At 45.5% G+C, this 16,224-nt stretch overlaps 1 protein-coding gene and 1 pseudogene across 2 annotated transcripts in view; both read left to right on the top strand.

Moving 5' to 3' along the window:
* The window catches only part of SHROOM3 (shroom family member 3), a 108,692-nt gene that overhangs the window by 76,410 nt on the left and 16,058 nt on the right, over window positions 1-16,224 (top strand). For both annotated transcript variants that reach the window (XM_075544168.1, XM_075544169.1), the window contains 3 exons: window positions 4,039-4,115; window positions 9,230-10,129; window positions 12,359-12,871. In XM_075544168.1, coding sequence (XP_075400283.1) covers window positions 4,039-4,115; window positions 9,230-10,129; window positions 12,359-12,871 — 1,490 coding nt within the window. The remainder of the gene's footprint in view (window positions 1-4,038; window positions 4,116-9,229; window positions 10,130-12,358; window positions 12,872-16,224) is intronic.
* LOC142442816 (thymosin beta-10 pseudogene) lies at window positions 4,122-9,223 on the top strand (annotated as a pseudogene).

The following is a 16,224-nucleotide window of genomic DNA, read 5'->3' as shown; positions in this document are numbered from 1 at the left end:
TCCCACTTCCTAGCCCTGTCAGCTGACCAGCTTCTATGCTTCCCCTATGCATTTTCAGTACCACTTACTGGACAGGCCGAGAGTTGGTGAGTGGGTGACCAGGGGCAACTGCAATTTAAGGTCAAGAGCAGAGGCCGGGCCTGACCGTGGTAGCCTCGCAGAAAGCTATGAATTGTCAATTCCCATGGGGTTGGAGGGGACAGGGCCACCCAGGGGCTGCACGCATTCCTCTTGCAGCACCCAGGCCCTCCAGCCCACAGTCAGGATAGTTAGTCCCTGTCCCCAACAGAGCCTGCTTTGGGGCATTTTAGGTGAGTCCGAGGCATTCAGTGAGGGTAGGAGAAGAGGGGGCCTTGTCTTCCAGATGCAATCTTCCCTGCCTCTGAAAGATTGATTGCCCTTCCCTGCAGGGTGTATTGGGGGCTGAGCTTCCTGAGGTGGCCGGGGAAGGGGAAGGCCTCAGTAGGGGCTGAGCAGGACTTTGACAGTACAGGTTGGGTGGTTTTTGTGTAGCATCAATTTTCACACAACGACCTGATCTTTGCAACTTAATCATGTGGTCTGTGAGGAGTGTGGGTGTCCTCTAGTTCAATTAGTAGATACAGAAACTATAGTCCATAGTAGTAGTGTCTTCATACTGCATTGGGCACAAAGATAGAATAACTCAGAACCCAACATTAGCGTTCAGTAGACTTTATGTTTACAGTATTAAATATACTATGCTGACTTGATGGGACCTAGCAGCAACATGTTTAATAAAGAATGAGGACTGATAACAATCTTGAGATAATTTAACCAAGGTAAATAGGATGCTTAATCAGATGTCTGTTGGCGAAATTCTATACTTAGTATTCCTGACTTGTTAGGTGCCATCCATTTGGTTCCAACGCATAATAACCATATAAACAATAAAGCAAAACACTGTCCAGTCCTGTGTGATCCTCACAGTGGATCTTACGTGTGAGGCCGTTGTTGCATTCCTGCCTTAGCCACTGTGTTTGCCTAAATTATTATAATAAGTACTTTGTATTTCTCACCAGTTTATAGGAAATCAATCCTTTAGTAGTGCTCAAATCAAACCAATCAAATGAAATAGGAATTTCACAGAAGGAAAATCTGTCAAAATGGGTTTTGTTTTGATTTTCTTGTATGTGGATGAATTGGATTTTGAAGGATTAGTGAGCAAGTCAGTTTTCCATCTGCCAATTTATACACATTTTGTTTGATAACACTGATTGTAGTCCCCACAATATTCTTAAAGAATATCTTGAATGATATATTTTGAAGAAGACATTTTGAATGACAAGAGACAGAGTTCCCTCCATAAAATACAGGATCTAACATCCTCTGCTGTAATGCGGGCTAAACTTGGCCTATTAACCTCGAGGTTGGTGGTTCAAACTCACTGGTTGCTCCAAAGAAGTAAGATGAGGCTATCTGCTCCCATATACGTGTACAGCCTCAGAAACACTGGGCGCAGTTCGATCGTGTCCTGTACGGAATCACTATGAATCAGAATCAACTGGATGGCAATGAATTTTTAACATCCCTTAATTGCATGCATATTCACATAAATAGCAATTGACCGTAAGTTTGATATTCTAGGGGACAAATCTTATAAATACAGAAGTCCAGTTCACTCGCATGCTGAAATGCAAAGGATACAATAGCCTAGGAAAATGGATTTCAATTTCACTGGCTTGGAACTCAAAATGAGGCCTGGAAGTTTTTCCAGTTAATTATTGACAAAGGCACACATTCATGTCAACAAAGAAGAGTGGAATGGGAAAAACTTTAAAAGGATCTTAAGGTTTCATGAAGAGGAATCCCTATTGCCTAACAATGTTATTATTGAATTTAGACACATAGGATTAATTTTTGTTCTTCAAGGCATTTAAGTCTGATAGCGACCAGTCAGCAATCTATAATTCCAAGGAAAGATATTAGGCTTTGAATCCCAGGTCCTCCACTTTGTTAACTGTGGGCAAGATACTTAACCTCTTTGAGCTGCATTTCTGCGTCCCCCCCCCTCCCGCCAATCCTAAAGATTAAATTACAAAAACAATGTCATATGCTAGTCCAATTCCAGGCATATAATTTGTGTATTTTAAATTACTTAACACAGTGTCTAGCATGCAGTGATTGCCCAATATAGGGGTAGCTCTGCTTACCAGTAACATACAGGTGTTTATTTCTTCTTCAGCTAGCCTTTGACTCTTTTTATTGCTTGAAAGAGAAAATGAGAAAGAGTGAAAAGCTTGCTAGCCTTTTGAGCAGGGTACATGTGAAATAAAGTAGTAAGAGAATTTTAAGGATTATATGTGGATTTTGTTTTTCTACTTTCTGTATAGTCTCCTAAATAATGGAGATTTGACTATTGCCACCAGTAGCAAGAGCCCCGTCTTCATTGTCAACCTGATCATAGGAGCCGCATTTTATGTGATCAGAAGCTGACCTCTGACTCTTTTAAGACAGGACCAGGAGCTTCCAAAAGCTTGTGGGAAAACTCCACTATCTTTTAATTGCATTTTTTCACTGAACTTTTGGAAGCCCCCTCATCCATATCCTTATAGACAAACCAGTGAACAAAAACTATTCTTGAAAACCCCTAGTTACTGATATCCCATGTGGGTATAATAGTATCCCCAGAGGGAATTTAGTTCAACCCAAATACAAGCTACTTTCCTATCTTCCCTAATTATGATTTAAAACATTCGAGATTTTTGAAAAATTCAATATTTGCTATTGTCTCCCATATCTCCCAATTGCCATTCAAAAGCTCAGCCATTTGCATTCATTTTCATCATCAGATTACAGGTTTAACAGATTTTTTGAACTCTAGAGATAACTGTTAATAACATCTAGGGAACCTTCTGCTTACGGGAGGCACCTGTGACGGTCCACATCTTCCCTCTGCTATGTGTTATATAGTGAGGTTAATAGTACATCCTAGGACTTGAAGGATTAAAGGAGAAGCTATGGTAGCGTATCACTGTGCTAGAGGGGAAAGATCCTAGATTCAAACATGTTCTATAGAGACCCTTTTATTAACCCCTCACTCTGAAAACTCCCTGCCATCGAGTCAATTCTGACTCATAGCAACCCTATCACAGGGTCGAACTGCCCCTGTAGTTTTCTGAGACTGAATGTTTACAGAAGTAGAAAGCGTCAACTTTTCTTTGGTGGAGAAATCTACTACACCAGGGCTCCCTTATTAAGTCTTTGGACAACAACAAAACAGTTATCCTGGATGAGGGAACCCATCAGCATGCGCAAGGTGCAGCCGCAGATGGAGATCTCTGATTCACAACCATTTGACCAATTTTATGTGATAGGAAACAGGAAATCATCACAAAATCATGATTGGTGGCAAGTCAATTCATTGTTGTTGTCGGTGCGACTACAGAAGCAGGAAAAGGACTGTGATTTGGGTTACATATGTAATTGTAAATTTTAAAAGAGTTATAGGTTTGGTTCTGGGGCTTCTAGATGGCTGTCAGGGTATGATTCCTGACCATGTAGCCTTGTATCAGAGCCATCTGGAACCCAACTTGTAATTTAAACTCGATAACATGTTTTGGTAAGTTTTAAGGACACCAGCAGGCAAGCTCCCTAGTTTCTGAGAACAAACTGCCACTCTCTGGGCTTGCTTGGGAATTGTAATCTACTCTACTTGCTACCACACTCTTCCTGAGGTTAAAATAGGGTTCTCTCGACTTGCCCAGCTTTGTCTAAGGCTAGCCACATTACTGGTTCCTTACATTGGGTAAGGAACAAAGAACTCATGGCATCTGTGCTTATCTCCAGACACACACACACACACACACACACACACACACACACACACACACACACACACACACAGAGTTAGGGCTCCTGTGCTAGAGTGCAGCCTTCCACAATAGAATCTAAGCCTTAATATATATGCCAACACGGTGCCAGACAACAGTGGGTATTCACTAAAGTCACCTGGCCCCCCACCTCCGGTAAATTTAGATACTGTTTGTTAGTGATAATATGCTTTTCTTGTGTTTCAAGGATATGCTTTTTGGGGACAAGAATAGCCTTGGTCTTTTTGAGAAGGACCCGTGTTCCTCGGCTGGCCCTGGATCTAGGTATGTGCACTGATTTTGCTGCTCTCTGCTTTGCGAATGCGACTACACTTAAATGATTGCTGTTTCATGACAGAATTGTAATACTACTCAATGTTACGTGTGCTGCCTTTTTCAGTTTGTAGGCCAGGAGAGCTCTTTGATTTAATTTTTAAATGACTCTAAGAATAGCATGGATTCAGAATAGGCTTTGAATGAGAGGAAACGGTTGACTTCTAAAGAGTGAGGACATCAGAATAAGGACTGCAGAGGCGCTTCTCAAACACATCCTCTGGCTCTCATATATGCAGTCTCTCTAGTAGCATGCCCCAGCTTCCCAGTTCTGTGCCCAGAAGATCCCGTTGACTGCAGTGCTGGAGGAAGGAGCAAGTTCATAGACAGCTTCTCTGAGGAAATCGAACTCATAGGAAGCACTTGAAGTCACAAATAAGGCTTGTGGACCACCAGCCATGCAAAATGGCAGCCACCACGGGCTTGGACAACTTACCAAAACCAGATATACCGCTTGAAAATAGAAAGAATATGGACCTAAACCCAGAAGCAGCCCCCTGTGGAATACTTGTAACAAAAATTAATATGAGTTTATAGTTCTGACGAACAGTGCACCCCAGAGCCGTATCAATGCCAGCAAAATGGCAGAATTCCTACAGCATCCGATTTGTCCTGCAAGAGCTCCAGCACTTAATGATGTCAAAAGGAAACATGAAGCTTTCTCCGCCGCTCGAAGGACGGCGGTATACCAGTCCTCCCCTCCCCCTATTTGATTTAAGTCATCTTCATTTTCCACAGTAGTGCATTTTTAAGATGCACCTTATAAACCTCAAAGTACTGGATAAGAAACACTCGTTCAAGGCCAGATGCTGTAAATGATACTCATTTTTTTATCCATATGAAATGTGTAAGTTGTGCAATAAAAAATAAATAAGGCTCACAATCAGTCTCCACACATAAGTATAAGTAGTAGCAGGGAAGTTAGCTGTCTTAAGAGGGGGAAAAACCAACTTCTATCAAAATCATTTCTCCGAGGTGGAAAATTATAATGGGTAGTTTTCTAGATTTTGACTTTTTGAACTGTGCACGCGGGACTTAGTCAGAATACCCAGGTTTCCACAGAGCCAGAGGCCTGCAGCAGCATACCATGCATGTTATTCTATCACCACTTTATACCCCTATTTTACTAGGCTTATACCATTATCTCGTTATTAATGATGGCAATGTCTTTTTTAAGCTAGTTCCTTCCATTTTCCTTCTGTTTACTCCAGCTATTTCTCTCTGCCTCCACCTTTTCAATAATTTGCTCTCCAAGAAAGCCTGCAGGCAGTCAGGAAGCAGCTACCTGCCCAGTTCCCAAGAGCAGCCTGCACTGTTGCTCTTCATGCTTCCACCACAATTAATTCAGTCCCATGCTGCTGCTGCTGCACCTGCACCTAATAGGAAGGAATTGTTCAAGGTGAGGGTGAGGACTTTGGTTAGTTTGAAACAAGGGCAAAATAGCAGTGAAGTCAAGCCCTGCTAAAATAAAAGAAATCTCTGAGGTCGAAGTTTGGAGTCGTTGCTGTCCAGAAGCCAGTCGGTGAATAGGAGACTTACTGGATTCAGGTTAGTAGACTTTGTGGGAGTCTCTCTCACCCATTAAAAAATGTACTGGAGGTCTCTGGCTGCAGCGCCTAGAGTGGGATTGCCCAGGAGCTCGTCTGGAAGCCAGGGATTGTTTCAAGAAAATGGCAGACAAGCCAGACATGGGGGAAATTGCCAGCTTCGATAAGGCCAAGCTGAAGAAAACAGACGCAGGAGAACACCCTGCCGACCAAAGAGACCTGTGAGCAGGAGAAGCAAAGTGAAATCTAATCCAGGAGGATTTGTTCCCCTCCATCGTCCACCAGACTGATGTGGAGGAAGAGTCACCTGCAAGATGGACACGAGCGACAAGCTGCACTGTGAACCCACCGGCCTCCGGGTCTCCAAAAGGACTACCAAATTCTCCAATCTGCCCTGGGATACTATAGAAAATTATTTGTATGATTAATGAAAATAAAACACACCTACTGCCCTTAAAAAATGTACTGGAACGAAATCTTTTTTTCCTATACTTGTTCCTGGAACAACACAAAATAGCCACATTCTGTACCAATGTCAACCTTTAAGTATTACCTTCAGGGAGCTCTAGTGGCATAGCTGTTCAAAACCAGCATGTGCCACATGGGAGAAAGAAGAGGCTTTCTACCTTCATCAGGACAAAGCCGGTGCATAAGCAAATGTAGTGAAGAAAGCTCATGGTGCCCAGCTACCAAAAGATCTAGAATCTGGGGTCCTATAGGCTGGAAGATAAGCAAGTGGCCATCTAACTGAGAAACAGCAAAGCCCACATGGAGGAAACACACCAGCCTGTGAGATCACAAGGCATCAGGTATCAGGCATCAAAGCCCCCCCCCCCCCCCAAAAAAAAAGCGAAAGAAAGAAAATCATAGCATTGTGAATGAGAGCCAGTGCAGAGTGGGGACCCAGGGCCCATCTGTGGGATATTGGACATCCCCTTGCAGAAGGACCGTGGGGATTTGACGAGCCAGTCAGGGTAAAATGTAGCAATGATGAAACATACAATTTTTTTCTAGTTCTTGAATGCTTCCTCTCCCCCACTATCATAATCCCAATTCTACCTTACAAATCCGGCTAGACCGGAGGATATACACTGGTACAGATAGGAACTGGAAACACGGGGAAATCCAGGACAGATGAACCCCTTAGGACCAGTGGTGAGAGTGGCGATCCGGGAGGGTAGACGGAAGGTGAGGAAGAGAGGGGGAACAGATTATAAGGATCTCCATATAATCTCCTCCCTGGGGAATGGACAACAGAAAAATGGGTGAAGGGAAACATCGGACAGTGTAAGACATGCCAAAATAATTTATAAGTTATCAAGGGTTCATGGGGGAGGGGAGCACGGGGAGGGAGGAGGAAAATGAGCTGATAGATACCAAGTGCTCAATTAGAAAGCAAATGTTTTGAGAATGATGAGGGAAACAAATGTACAAAAGTGCTTGACATAATTGATGTGTGTATGGATTGTGATGAGTTGTATGAGCCCCCAATAAAATGATTTTTAAAAAGTTATGATCTCGTAATCCCACAGGCAGTTCTGCTCTGTTTTACAGGGTCCTGTGAGTCAGAATCGACTCAATGACAGTACTACCCTCAAACTTTCCCAATTTCATATGACTCCTCTAAATTCAGGAATTGAACTAAGAGCATCAGACAGAAACTGAAAACATCTTAGTCAGGTGCTGCTTTAGCACAAATACCAGGAGGGGTTAGTTTTAACAAACAGAACTTTCTTTCTGCAGTTGAGACTAAAAGTCTTGAGTGTCGGATGCTGGCTCCAGTGGCAACCTTCCTATTCTTTAGCTCCTCAGGGAGCAGGGCCCTGTCGTTTTCCATCTCCCTTTATCTTCATGTTGCATTGCATCTAATTTCCCCCAGCTCTGCTTCCTTGCTGTAACCTCCTTGTTTTCTACCTTAAGACACATCCTACACTAATAATGCACATCTTTGGGGTGGGAGGATCCACTGCAATCCATGTTTACTCGGTCAGATCTTCAAAGGATAATAGTTTGTTATTGTATTGTATGTTTAGTGATACCTCTTTTTAAAAGCCTTGTGATATATGTATAATAAAATGAATGTGCCTGCATTAGTCATCAAGACATCAGATTCCAGTGCATTCCATGTCCCCTTAGCAGCCACATTCTTAGCCATTTGTGCCACCGAGGCCCACCCTGCTGCAGGATGCTGAGGAGAGACGCATTCACCTGCAGATGCATATGGAGAGGGTACTCGGGGCTAGGTGCCAGGGGCGACAAAGGGAATGAGACATGGAAGTAAAGGACACTCGTGCCGCTGCCCTTCGAGGCTCGTGGAGAGGGTCCTGGTGAAGAAACAGTCCCTGGATGATTGCAGCGTCGAGCAGTTGGAGGTCTGAGAGGTTCTTCTTGGAATTCTTGTGGTCTGGCTGCATGTTACGCTGCCCTTACCCGGCACCCCAGGACTTGGCAGGCGCTGGGTGTCACTGGGCCTTAAGACTGTGCAACAGCTCCCTTTGAGGAGCCAGATTTGTGCAGTGAAAAAGTGCCACCTGCTCTCCAGATGGACTCGCACAGCCAGCCGGGAGGGAGGCTGCAAATACGGAATCCACCCATGGCAGTGGAACTGCTGGAGGTTGCCTCCTCACATCCCTGCCTGTACGGCAGGCAAACCAGCCTGTGGACTTGTTTTCTTTATCTTTTTTCTGTTTTTGCTTTTGGAACACAGTAACAAAAATATTGAAAATTGGTGGCTTTTTCCCTGGAGCCAAGAGGACAGCTATTTAAATCACCATGTACTGTATTTGCTTATTCTCGGTAGTCTCTCTTTCCAGGGGTAACTGTTTATTAACTCCATAGGCAAGGCTCTCCCCTTCTGTTTTCTTTTTCCTTTTAAGAAATAAAACCCCTAGGACACTGAAGGAAAGTTGTAAATAAAACCTTCAAAATCGGCAGCTGGCACATTTGCTCTCCAAACAAGCCTCCCCCCTAAGGATCGCTCCAGGAGAGGAACGAGGCAGCATTGTTAGCGGGAGCCCGCAAGCAGACACCAGTTCTCAAGTCCTAAGGGGAGCTGAAGATCTACTTGTCTCCTTTTCTATCTTGAGGCTGGCCTCAAAAAGAAGGTCCCCGATAACCCAAGCCATTCGCTCCTTAGAGGTTGGCAGTTCTAACCCAGGCCATTTGCACTGTGTTAGAAAGGTCTGGTGATCTGCCACTGTAACCATGACAGCCTAGGAAACTGTGGAGCAGTTTCCCTCTATGACCCATGGAGTCAACACGTGGGGTCACAGAAGCTGCATTGTGAGGGAGAGGGTGATGTGTATGGGCCTTAAGAACCGTGCGAGAAGGGTAGCAAAGGGGAGGCACTTGGTGAGCCCAAGTTTTCCATGGGATGCTTTTCTGTAGGGGCTTAGACCTGTCTGGTATCCTGTTTCAACTCGGGAGTAGGAGTGGAGTCCCCCTTCTTCCTAGGCCCTTGGGCTCAGGGGCGGCCTCTTTGTTCAGAACCATAACTCTCAGCCTTGTATCCCACTCCAGGTCACTCAGTTGTTCAGAAAGAGACCGAGAAGAGGTGTCATTGCTCATATACCCTACAAACTCTCATCCAGGTGGTACAAGCTGCAGAACAATCTGCGGCCCCTCAGTTCCTAGCGAGTGTCCTGGACCCCAGGACTCTCAGAGGCAAGCCAATAGGACACCTTGCCCCAGGCCACTGCCAGCAGGAATGCAGGGCCATCTCCAAGATACCAGGATGGGACCACTCAGCTCTTCTCTGCCTGCCACCTACTCCTCACAGGCTGCAGCCACCCAGCAGACCGGGAATGATGATGGCCAGCCAGGGCAGCAGCCTCTTTCACCAATCACCCCTGTACCGACCCCCAGAAGCAGTGGTCTCAGCCTGACCCAGCCTGTAAGTGTGAGAGGCTCTGAACCCATCAGCCTAGAGAATGGGATCAAGGAGGGGATGAGGGAAAGGGCCTCATTGCCTCAGAGGCCACCTCCCCCACGAGTGAAATGGGCCCCCACGGTCCTGGAGGACAGCCTTCCTGAGGAATCCTTGCTGCCTGAGTTTGTAAACCGGAAGCACTACAAAAGGCAGCCGAGCTTTCCAAGTTCAAGCAGCACTTCTGACCCAGACATACCTGTCAGGGCCCCAAGCACTCCAGGGAGGATCTCCCTCCGAATATCCGAGTCGGCCCTTCAAGCCTCACCACCAGCTCGTGAGGACTATGACGATGAAGTGTTTGTGAAGGACCTGCAACCCAATGCCACTTGTAGCCCCACATTTGAAGCTCTTCTCCCACCCCCACCTCCTCCTCCTCCTCCTCAGAGCCTGGAAAGCCTGGTGAATGGCTTGGATGACTTTCCTCCACCCCCTCCTCAAGCTCTGTGTGAGGCACAGCTGGACAGCAAGACTTTTGAGGATCCCCAAGCCAGGTGAGTAAGCAGACACTGGGTAGGGCAGGTTCCACCTTAGGGGAAAAAGGGTTTCTTTCACTAAAATAATGGGAAGTATTCAAGCCCCAGGAAAACCTATATAAGCCCAGCTCATGCAATAGTCTATTTCGTGTCTTTTTTCTTGGTTGGTAGTTGTATTACTAGTCTGGGTACTAGGAATAATGAAAGCCCAAATCTAAAGAGGGACATTGCATTTCTTACGGACACGAGAAGTCCAAGGAGTCTAAATAAATAGTCTTCTGCTTCTCCTTCCAAGTCTGTTAAGGAAAAAGAGAAGGCATGTCGGAGATAAAAATATCACTCTTCTACTGATACTGGAGGACACAAAAGGATGCCTATATCATGTAAAGAGACATTTGTTAGGACAAGCCAAATTCAGATGAGGGAGGCCACCAACCCAACGTTAAATTGGTGTCCATGTGTTTGTTGCGATACAATGCTTTAAAAGGGCATGGGGAGGCAAAGGAAACTGCCACAAAGCATGAGTGGTGGTAGATCACAGTGACAGGTGGGACTGTGGAAGCTGGAGCAGTTGCACAATTGGGACATGCATGCACGCTGTTAGATACAAGGGCTTACAAGATTGGTCTGGGGCCATCTGACCAAGGTTGTCAGGAACAGACCAGTATGGTGACTTCCATCAAGAACACACCTAAGCCAGCCCCTAAGAGAGAGACTGCCCCTCCTCGGGCTGTCTGTTGATGGGTGGAGGCAATCCACTCCCAAAGGCACTGCCCGAGGGATTCTTGGTTAATGATCAGAAAGCTTTCAGTGGAGGCTTAGGCTATGTGGGTACTCTGAAAGTGGACTTTAGGCTGTCACTGCCATCCATAGACTTGAAAACCAGGGTTCTTAGAAGGTAAGCACAGAGAGCTAATACTGGAGAACGTGGCTTATATTGAATAGTAAGTGGGTATCTTTGGCTGGGTTCTCTAGAGAAACAAAACCAGTGAAACTTACATGTTCACATATACAGATAGGATTATACCGAGAAAAAGGGCTCACAGTTGTAAACTAAAAACCAAACTCCATACCACTGAGTCGATGCTGATAGGGCAGGAAACCCACTACATCTTTGGGTTTCCAAAACTAACTGTTTATGGGAGCAGAAAGCCCCATCTCCCTACCTGGGCACAGCTGGTGGTTTCAAATGCTGACCTTGAGGTTAGCATATTGCATAACAACTACACCAAAGCTGGTCACACAGTTGAAAAGAAGGGCAAATTCTAAGACCATGGATCAGATGTCAGGTTGGAGGCTTCTCCTGATTTGTGTTGCTACAGGTCTGATGACAGGCATCTGACTGCAGAGGTGGGTGAATCCAAGGTCAGCAAGTTGTTGGCAGACTGCTGAAAATTCCCAGAATCAGTGGGCATCCAAGGAATTAGAGGTTAGATAATAAGTCAGATGGCTGTATTCAGACCCAGCCAAAAGCAAGCAAGCTTTTCCACAATGTCCTTGTTTATTGGAAGCAGGCTACACTCCCAAGGAAACTTCTTTCACTTGGTTTGGTTGCTCATAGCTAATCTCATCATGGAGCTAGTTACATATTAGATCTCATCGTGGGAGATAACCATCACTATGTCTTAACTGCCAAACCACTGAGAATCTTTGGCCTAGTCAAGTGGACACAAAACCTTAACTATTAAAAAAAACACCCAACAAAACCATAACTATCACAGTGGGCTTTCTAATACTTAGTATTAAACAGCTTTTATTGAAGACATGATGTTGAAGCTGATCTGGGAAATGGAGGTAGCCGCATTCTTAAGGAAAGAAGAGGCTGGACTATGAATGGTTAATTTCCCTTTTAAAAACCATGCAGTGTCTGTAGGAAGAGTTAAATAGGTCGGGCTAAAGGTAAATAATATTGAGGGAAAGCCTCTTAGAAACCAGAAGAATGGGGAAGAAGCATTTCCCAACATACACTCCTTAGGACAAGTGACTTGTCAAAACACCATAACCAGAAACTTTTGTTAACTTCCTTTAAACACCACGAGAATGACTTATTACCCCATTCTCTGTTCAAAAAGTGACGCAGCCTCCCTGTAACCCACCTACTCGTCTCAGGAGGAGACGGTCCTTTGGCGAATATTAAACTTGGAAATAGAGTAGTATCTCTCGTCTCGTACCTAAAGTGGGAAGCATCTCCTTTTGCCTTTCTGGCTACACCTCTCTTACCACTCACGTGTGCTTTGTTTTTAATAGCCCCAGCAGCTCTAGCAAATTCCCCAAGGTACTGACCGAGAGAGAAAGAGCAGTGCCTGACGCAGCCCCTTTGGTGAGTAGTCAGATACTGGCTTCCAGAGCCTATTCTTCTATCAAAGCTTCAGAAGCCCAAGAGGCCAGCCTGCCCTCCTTCACGAGTGACCAGCTCCAACTGGCTGGGTCTCTTGACAAGCAGCCAAGCCCAGGGGAGCCACCCCCCACTCAGACCCCACGCCTGGTCCACAATCCAGTCACTGGAACTCAGGGCTTAGAAGAGAAGGTCAGTGATGGTCCTCAGAAGTCAGAAGACATCAGGACAGAGGCTCTTGCCAAGGAGATTGTGCACCAGGACAAATCTCTGGCGGACATTTTGGACCCCGACTCCAGAATGAAGACGACTATGGACCTGATGGAAGGCTTATTCCCCCGGGATGTTCACCTGGTGAAGGACAACAGCATAAGAGGGAAGGTCATACAGAGAGCTGTCATCTACTCAGGAGGCGACTGCAAACGGTATGTGCTGATGACATCTGGATTCCTGGTAATCTTAGAATCAAGCTCCCTCCAGAAGGACAGTGTAAGCTTAGGATGACTTTCCTGCTATCCCCTTCTGCTTTGTAGCTCCTGACCCAAAAGTGGCATTCCATCTCAGCCTTAGGGGAAGTTGGAAAGCATGATATGAGCAGACAGAATGACTCTCTGGCAAGTTACCAGTCACTTGCCCAACACAAAATAGTAGTAGCAGCAGTAATAGTATTTGCTATTAATATCTTGGTTCTTGTTCTGCATATTAAACGTCGTATTAATTTTTTCATGTAAACACCATCTCATTGAATGTTCACAAGAACCTTCTGGGGTAACTGCCACTCCTATTGTTTCACAAATGAGAGAACTGAAGCACAGAGAAATGAAGGGCAATGCCCAGACAAGGTTGTCTGCATGGGAACTTGACCTCTGTGTCTCTGGTGCAGGCTCTTAGGGAGTGCAACAGGACTGTGCCACTGCCCTTCATCCCCCAGCTCAGCAAACTCAGAATTATCGCTCCATCATAGAGCTAGATTTGTAGAGTGCCAGGGGTGGGGGGAAGGTGGGGGGTCCTGTCGAAGTAGCAGACCCAGCAGTGAGATGCCATGCTTCCCCGTGGCTGATGTCAACATGGGCTTTGTAGAACTAGGCAAAAGCCCAGGGGAACAGATTGACTTAAAACACTGACGTTTAGATCCAAGGAGCCAAGGTGGAGGTTTGCTGAATTCCGAGGAGTGGAAGGCAGCACTGTCAGCCTGTGTGTGTCTGTTCTCACGCCAGGAGTAGTGGATGTTCCCTGTCCTGGAGCGCAGATCCCAGCGCCCAGCCACAAGCAGGGAAAGCGCGGGGAGCAGTCTTTGATTGTCATTCTTTACGTTTCTTCTGGGTTACTCTGCTCGCCTGAGGCCTGCTTGATCTCCTCAAAAGACCACTAGAGGAAAGCTTCCGTGGTTTTATTTCCGGTTTAGTTTTCCATGAATACCATGTGAATTGACAGACTGAGGCTCAGCAGTTAGTGGCTTCCAGATTAAATAAGAACAGCATTTTCTCTTAAAACTCCCTGCCATTGAGTTGATACGGCATTGTGACCCTATAGCAGGGGTCCTCAAACTTTTTAAATGGGGCCAGTTCAGACCCATTGGAGGGCCGGACTATAGTTAAAAGAAAAACTATGAACAACTTCCTATGCACACTGCACATATCTTACTTTGAAATAAAAAAACAAACCGGGGCAAAAACACCCAGTGGTCTGGATAAATGTCCTTGGCGAGCCACATGTGACCCGCGGACCGTAGTTTGAGGACCTCTGCCCTGTAGGAACGATAGAACTGCCCCTGTGGGTTTCTGAGACTTTCCGGGAATACAAAGCCCTATCTTGAGGAGCAGCTGTTAGTTAGTTTGGAGCGGCAGACCTTGCAGATCTCAACCCAATGACTAATCGCTGTTATACTGTGGACATTTCTACTGATCTTAGCTAAGTAACTAGCAAACATGCCATGCTTTGATCTGTCTTGTTTCCTTTCATTTTGCCTGAGGAAAGGATGCGATACGGGCAGAGCATATGCTGACACAACCAATTTCAAAGTGAAGTGGTCTTTGACAGCACCTTCCCGGGGAGTTCCCAAAAGGATGGTATGCTGCCATCTTCTGGCGAATACAGGCATTGTCCTGTTGTGCACAGCCTGCCTGCAAATAACCATTGTGGGATTTAGTTCTGCAAAGGCCTGAGAGGCCCACTTTCAATATAATAAATAGTCCTAAGAGAAAATATATATGTGTGTGTATACATATGTATGTATGCATAAGTTTGCACACACATATGTTTAGATACGTACCCTTTTTTCTAAGTCACTGGGATCAAAACATTACCCTGAGCTTCTGTTACAGGTGATGGGACAGTGGGGATGGCTAGTGGGGATGCTCACACGGCATGAGTCATATAAGTAATGTTGCTAAATGGTACGTGTGACTATTGAGACAGCAAGTGTCTTATTTATAAAACTGCTGGTAGGTGCTGTCGAGGTCCGGTTGAGAGCGACCTTATGACAGGTTAGAACTGCCTCACACGAAGTCTTTTGGGTGGCAAAATGCCAGGTCTTTTCTCCCAAGGAGCCAGTGGCAGGTTGAAACCAGAACACCATTGCCATGCCAGGGCATCTTCTGTATCAACGAGCCGTAACAAAAGTGCATCCTGGCTGTGTTGCCTAGGGAGAGATCCCATCAAGCAAGGAACAGGTAAATGGACTTTTCCATGGTTCTTTCGACCACAGTATAAAGATGGCCTTATACCTGTAGAACCATTTATTTCGCAGGTAGATTCTGAAAAGTGGCTTGCCAACAGTAAAGCACAGCAGTAAATGTCAGATTTCCAACTCCTGCTCTGTTCTCCAGCCTAGTAGAAATCTCTGCCTTCCCCCCCACCACACACCCCCACCCCCATTCTGTGTGTAGTCAATAAGGAGATGAGAGAGGTCCTATTAGTTCATTTTGACCAAGCCCAACTTTCCCACACTTACATGGTGTTTCCTCAGGTTACTCAAGAGGGAAAAATGTATGTACACAGCAACAATACAGTAAATGTCGGAAAGATTATGGTCAACCATGGAAGAGAAAGAAATAACCTACATCTGAGTTTTGTGTAGCACTTTGAAAACATTTTCACATTAATTAAGTCATGGCGGCTCACTGCCTTTCTGTGACAATCAGAATCAGTATCATTCTTATACATTCCCCAAAAGCAGGGCTTCCACCTGGTTTGTTCCAGTTTGCTCCCTGCTGAGAATTGGCATTTACAACGCAGATATACTGAATCAGAGTCTACAGGGATCTTGCTAGCATCCTGCTTCAGTACATCTGGGTTGTAAATGAACCAGTTGGAAGCCCTGCACAAAGGAGCAGCTTGCAGGGGCCACTGGCCAGCTGCTGTGCCGACTCCCTCACAGTCTTTACACTGCTATCAGAGAGTAAAACATAACCCCAGTGAGGAGAGAGAATAGAGTGTATGGTTGGATTTGATCCAGTGCTTCACAGCTCAGGAAGAGGGAGCAGGACCGAGAGTTTTGCAGGAGGGGGAGGGTTGCACATGTGTCGCACGTCGTCACCTTTTCATAAGGACACTCCATTAGTTTCCGGTCACAGACAGCTGCACAGATAGCTTGCGGAGGACGTTCTCAGCATTCCCTTCTTGGAAGGAGCAGCCTGGTCACTTGTTTCACCATGAACTATAACTTTGTCATACGTCAGCCACAAGCATGTTTTCAGAGAATGAGTAAACATAATTCGTTCAAGGAAGTATGCACACATTTGGAAAGTGGAAGAAAAAGGAAAGAGCAAGTCAAGTT

This window comes from Tenrec ecaudatus, chromosome 3, assembly GCF_050624435.1.
Source record: "Tenrec ecaudatus isolate mTenEca1 chromosome 3, mTenEca1.hap1, whole genome shotgun sequence".
NCBI classification, from domain to species: domain Eukaryota; kingdom Metazoa; phylum Chordata; class Mammalia; order Afrosoricida; family Tenrecidae; genus Tenrec; species Tenrec ecaudatus.
Note: the sequence above shows the minus strand (reverse complement) of the source record. Positions and strands in the feature narration are given on the sequence as shown.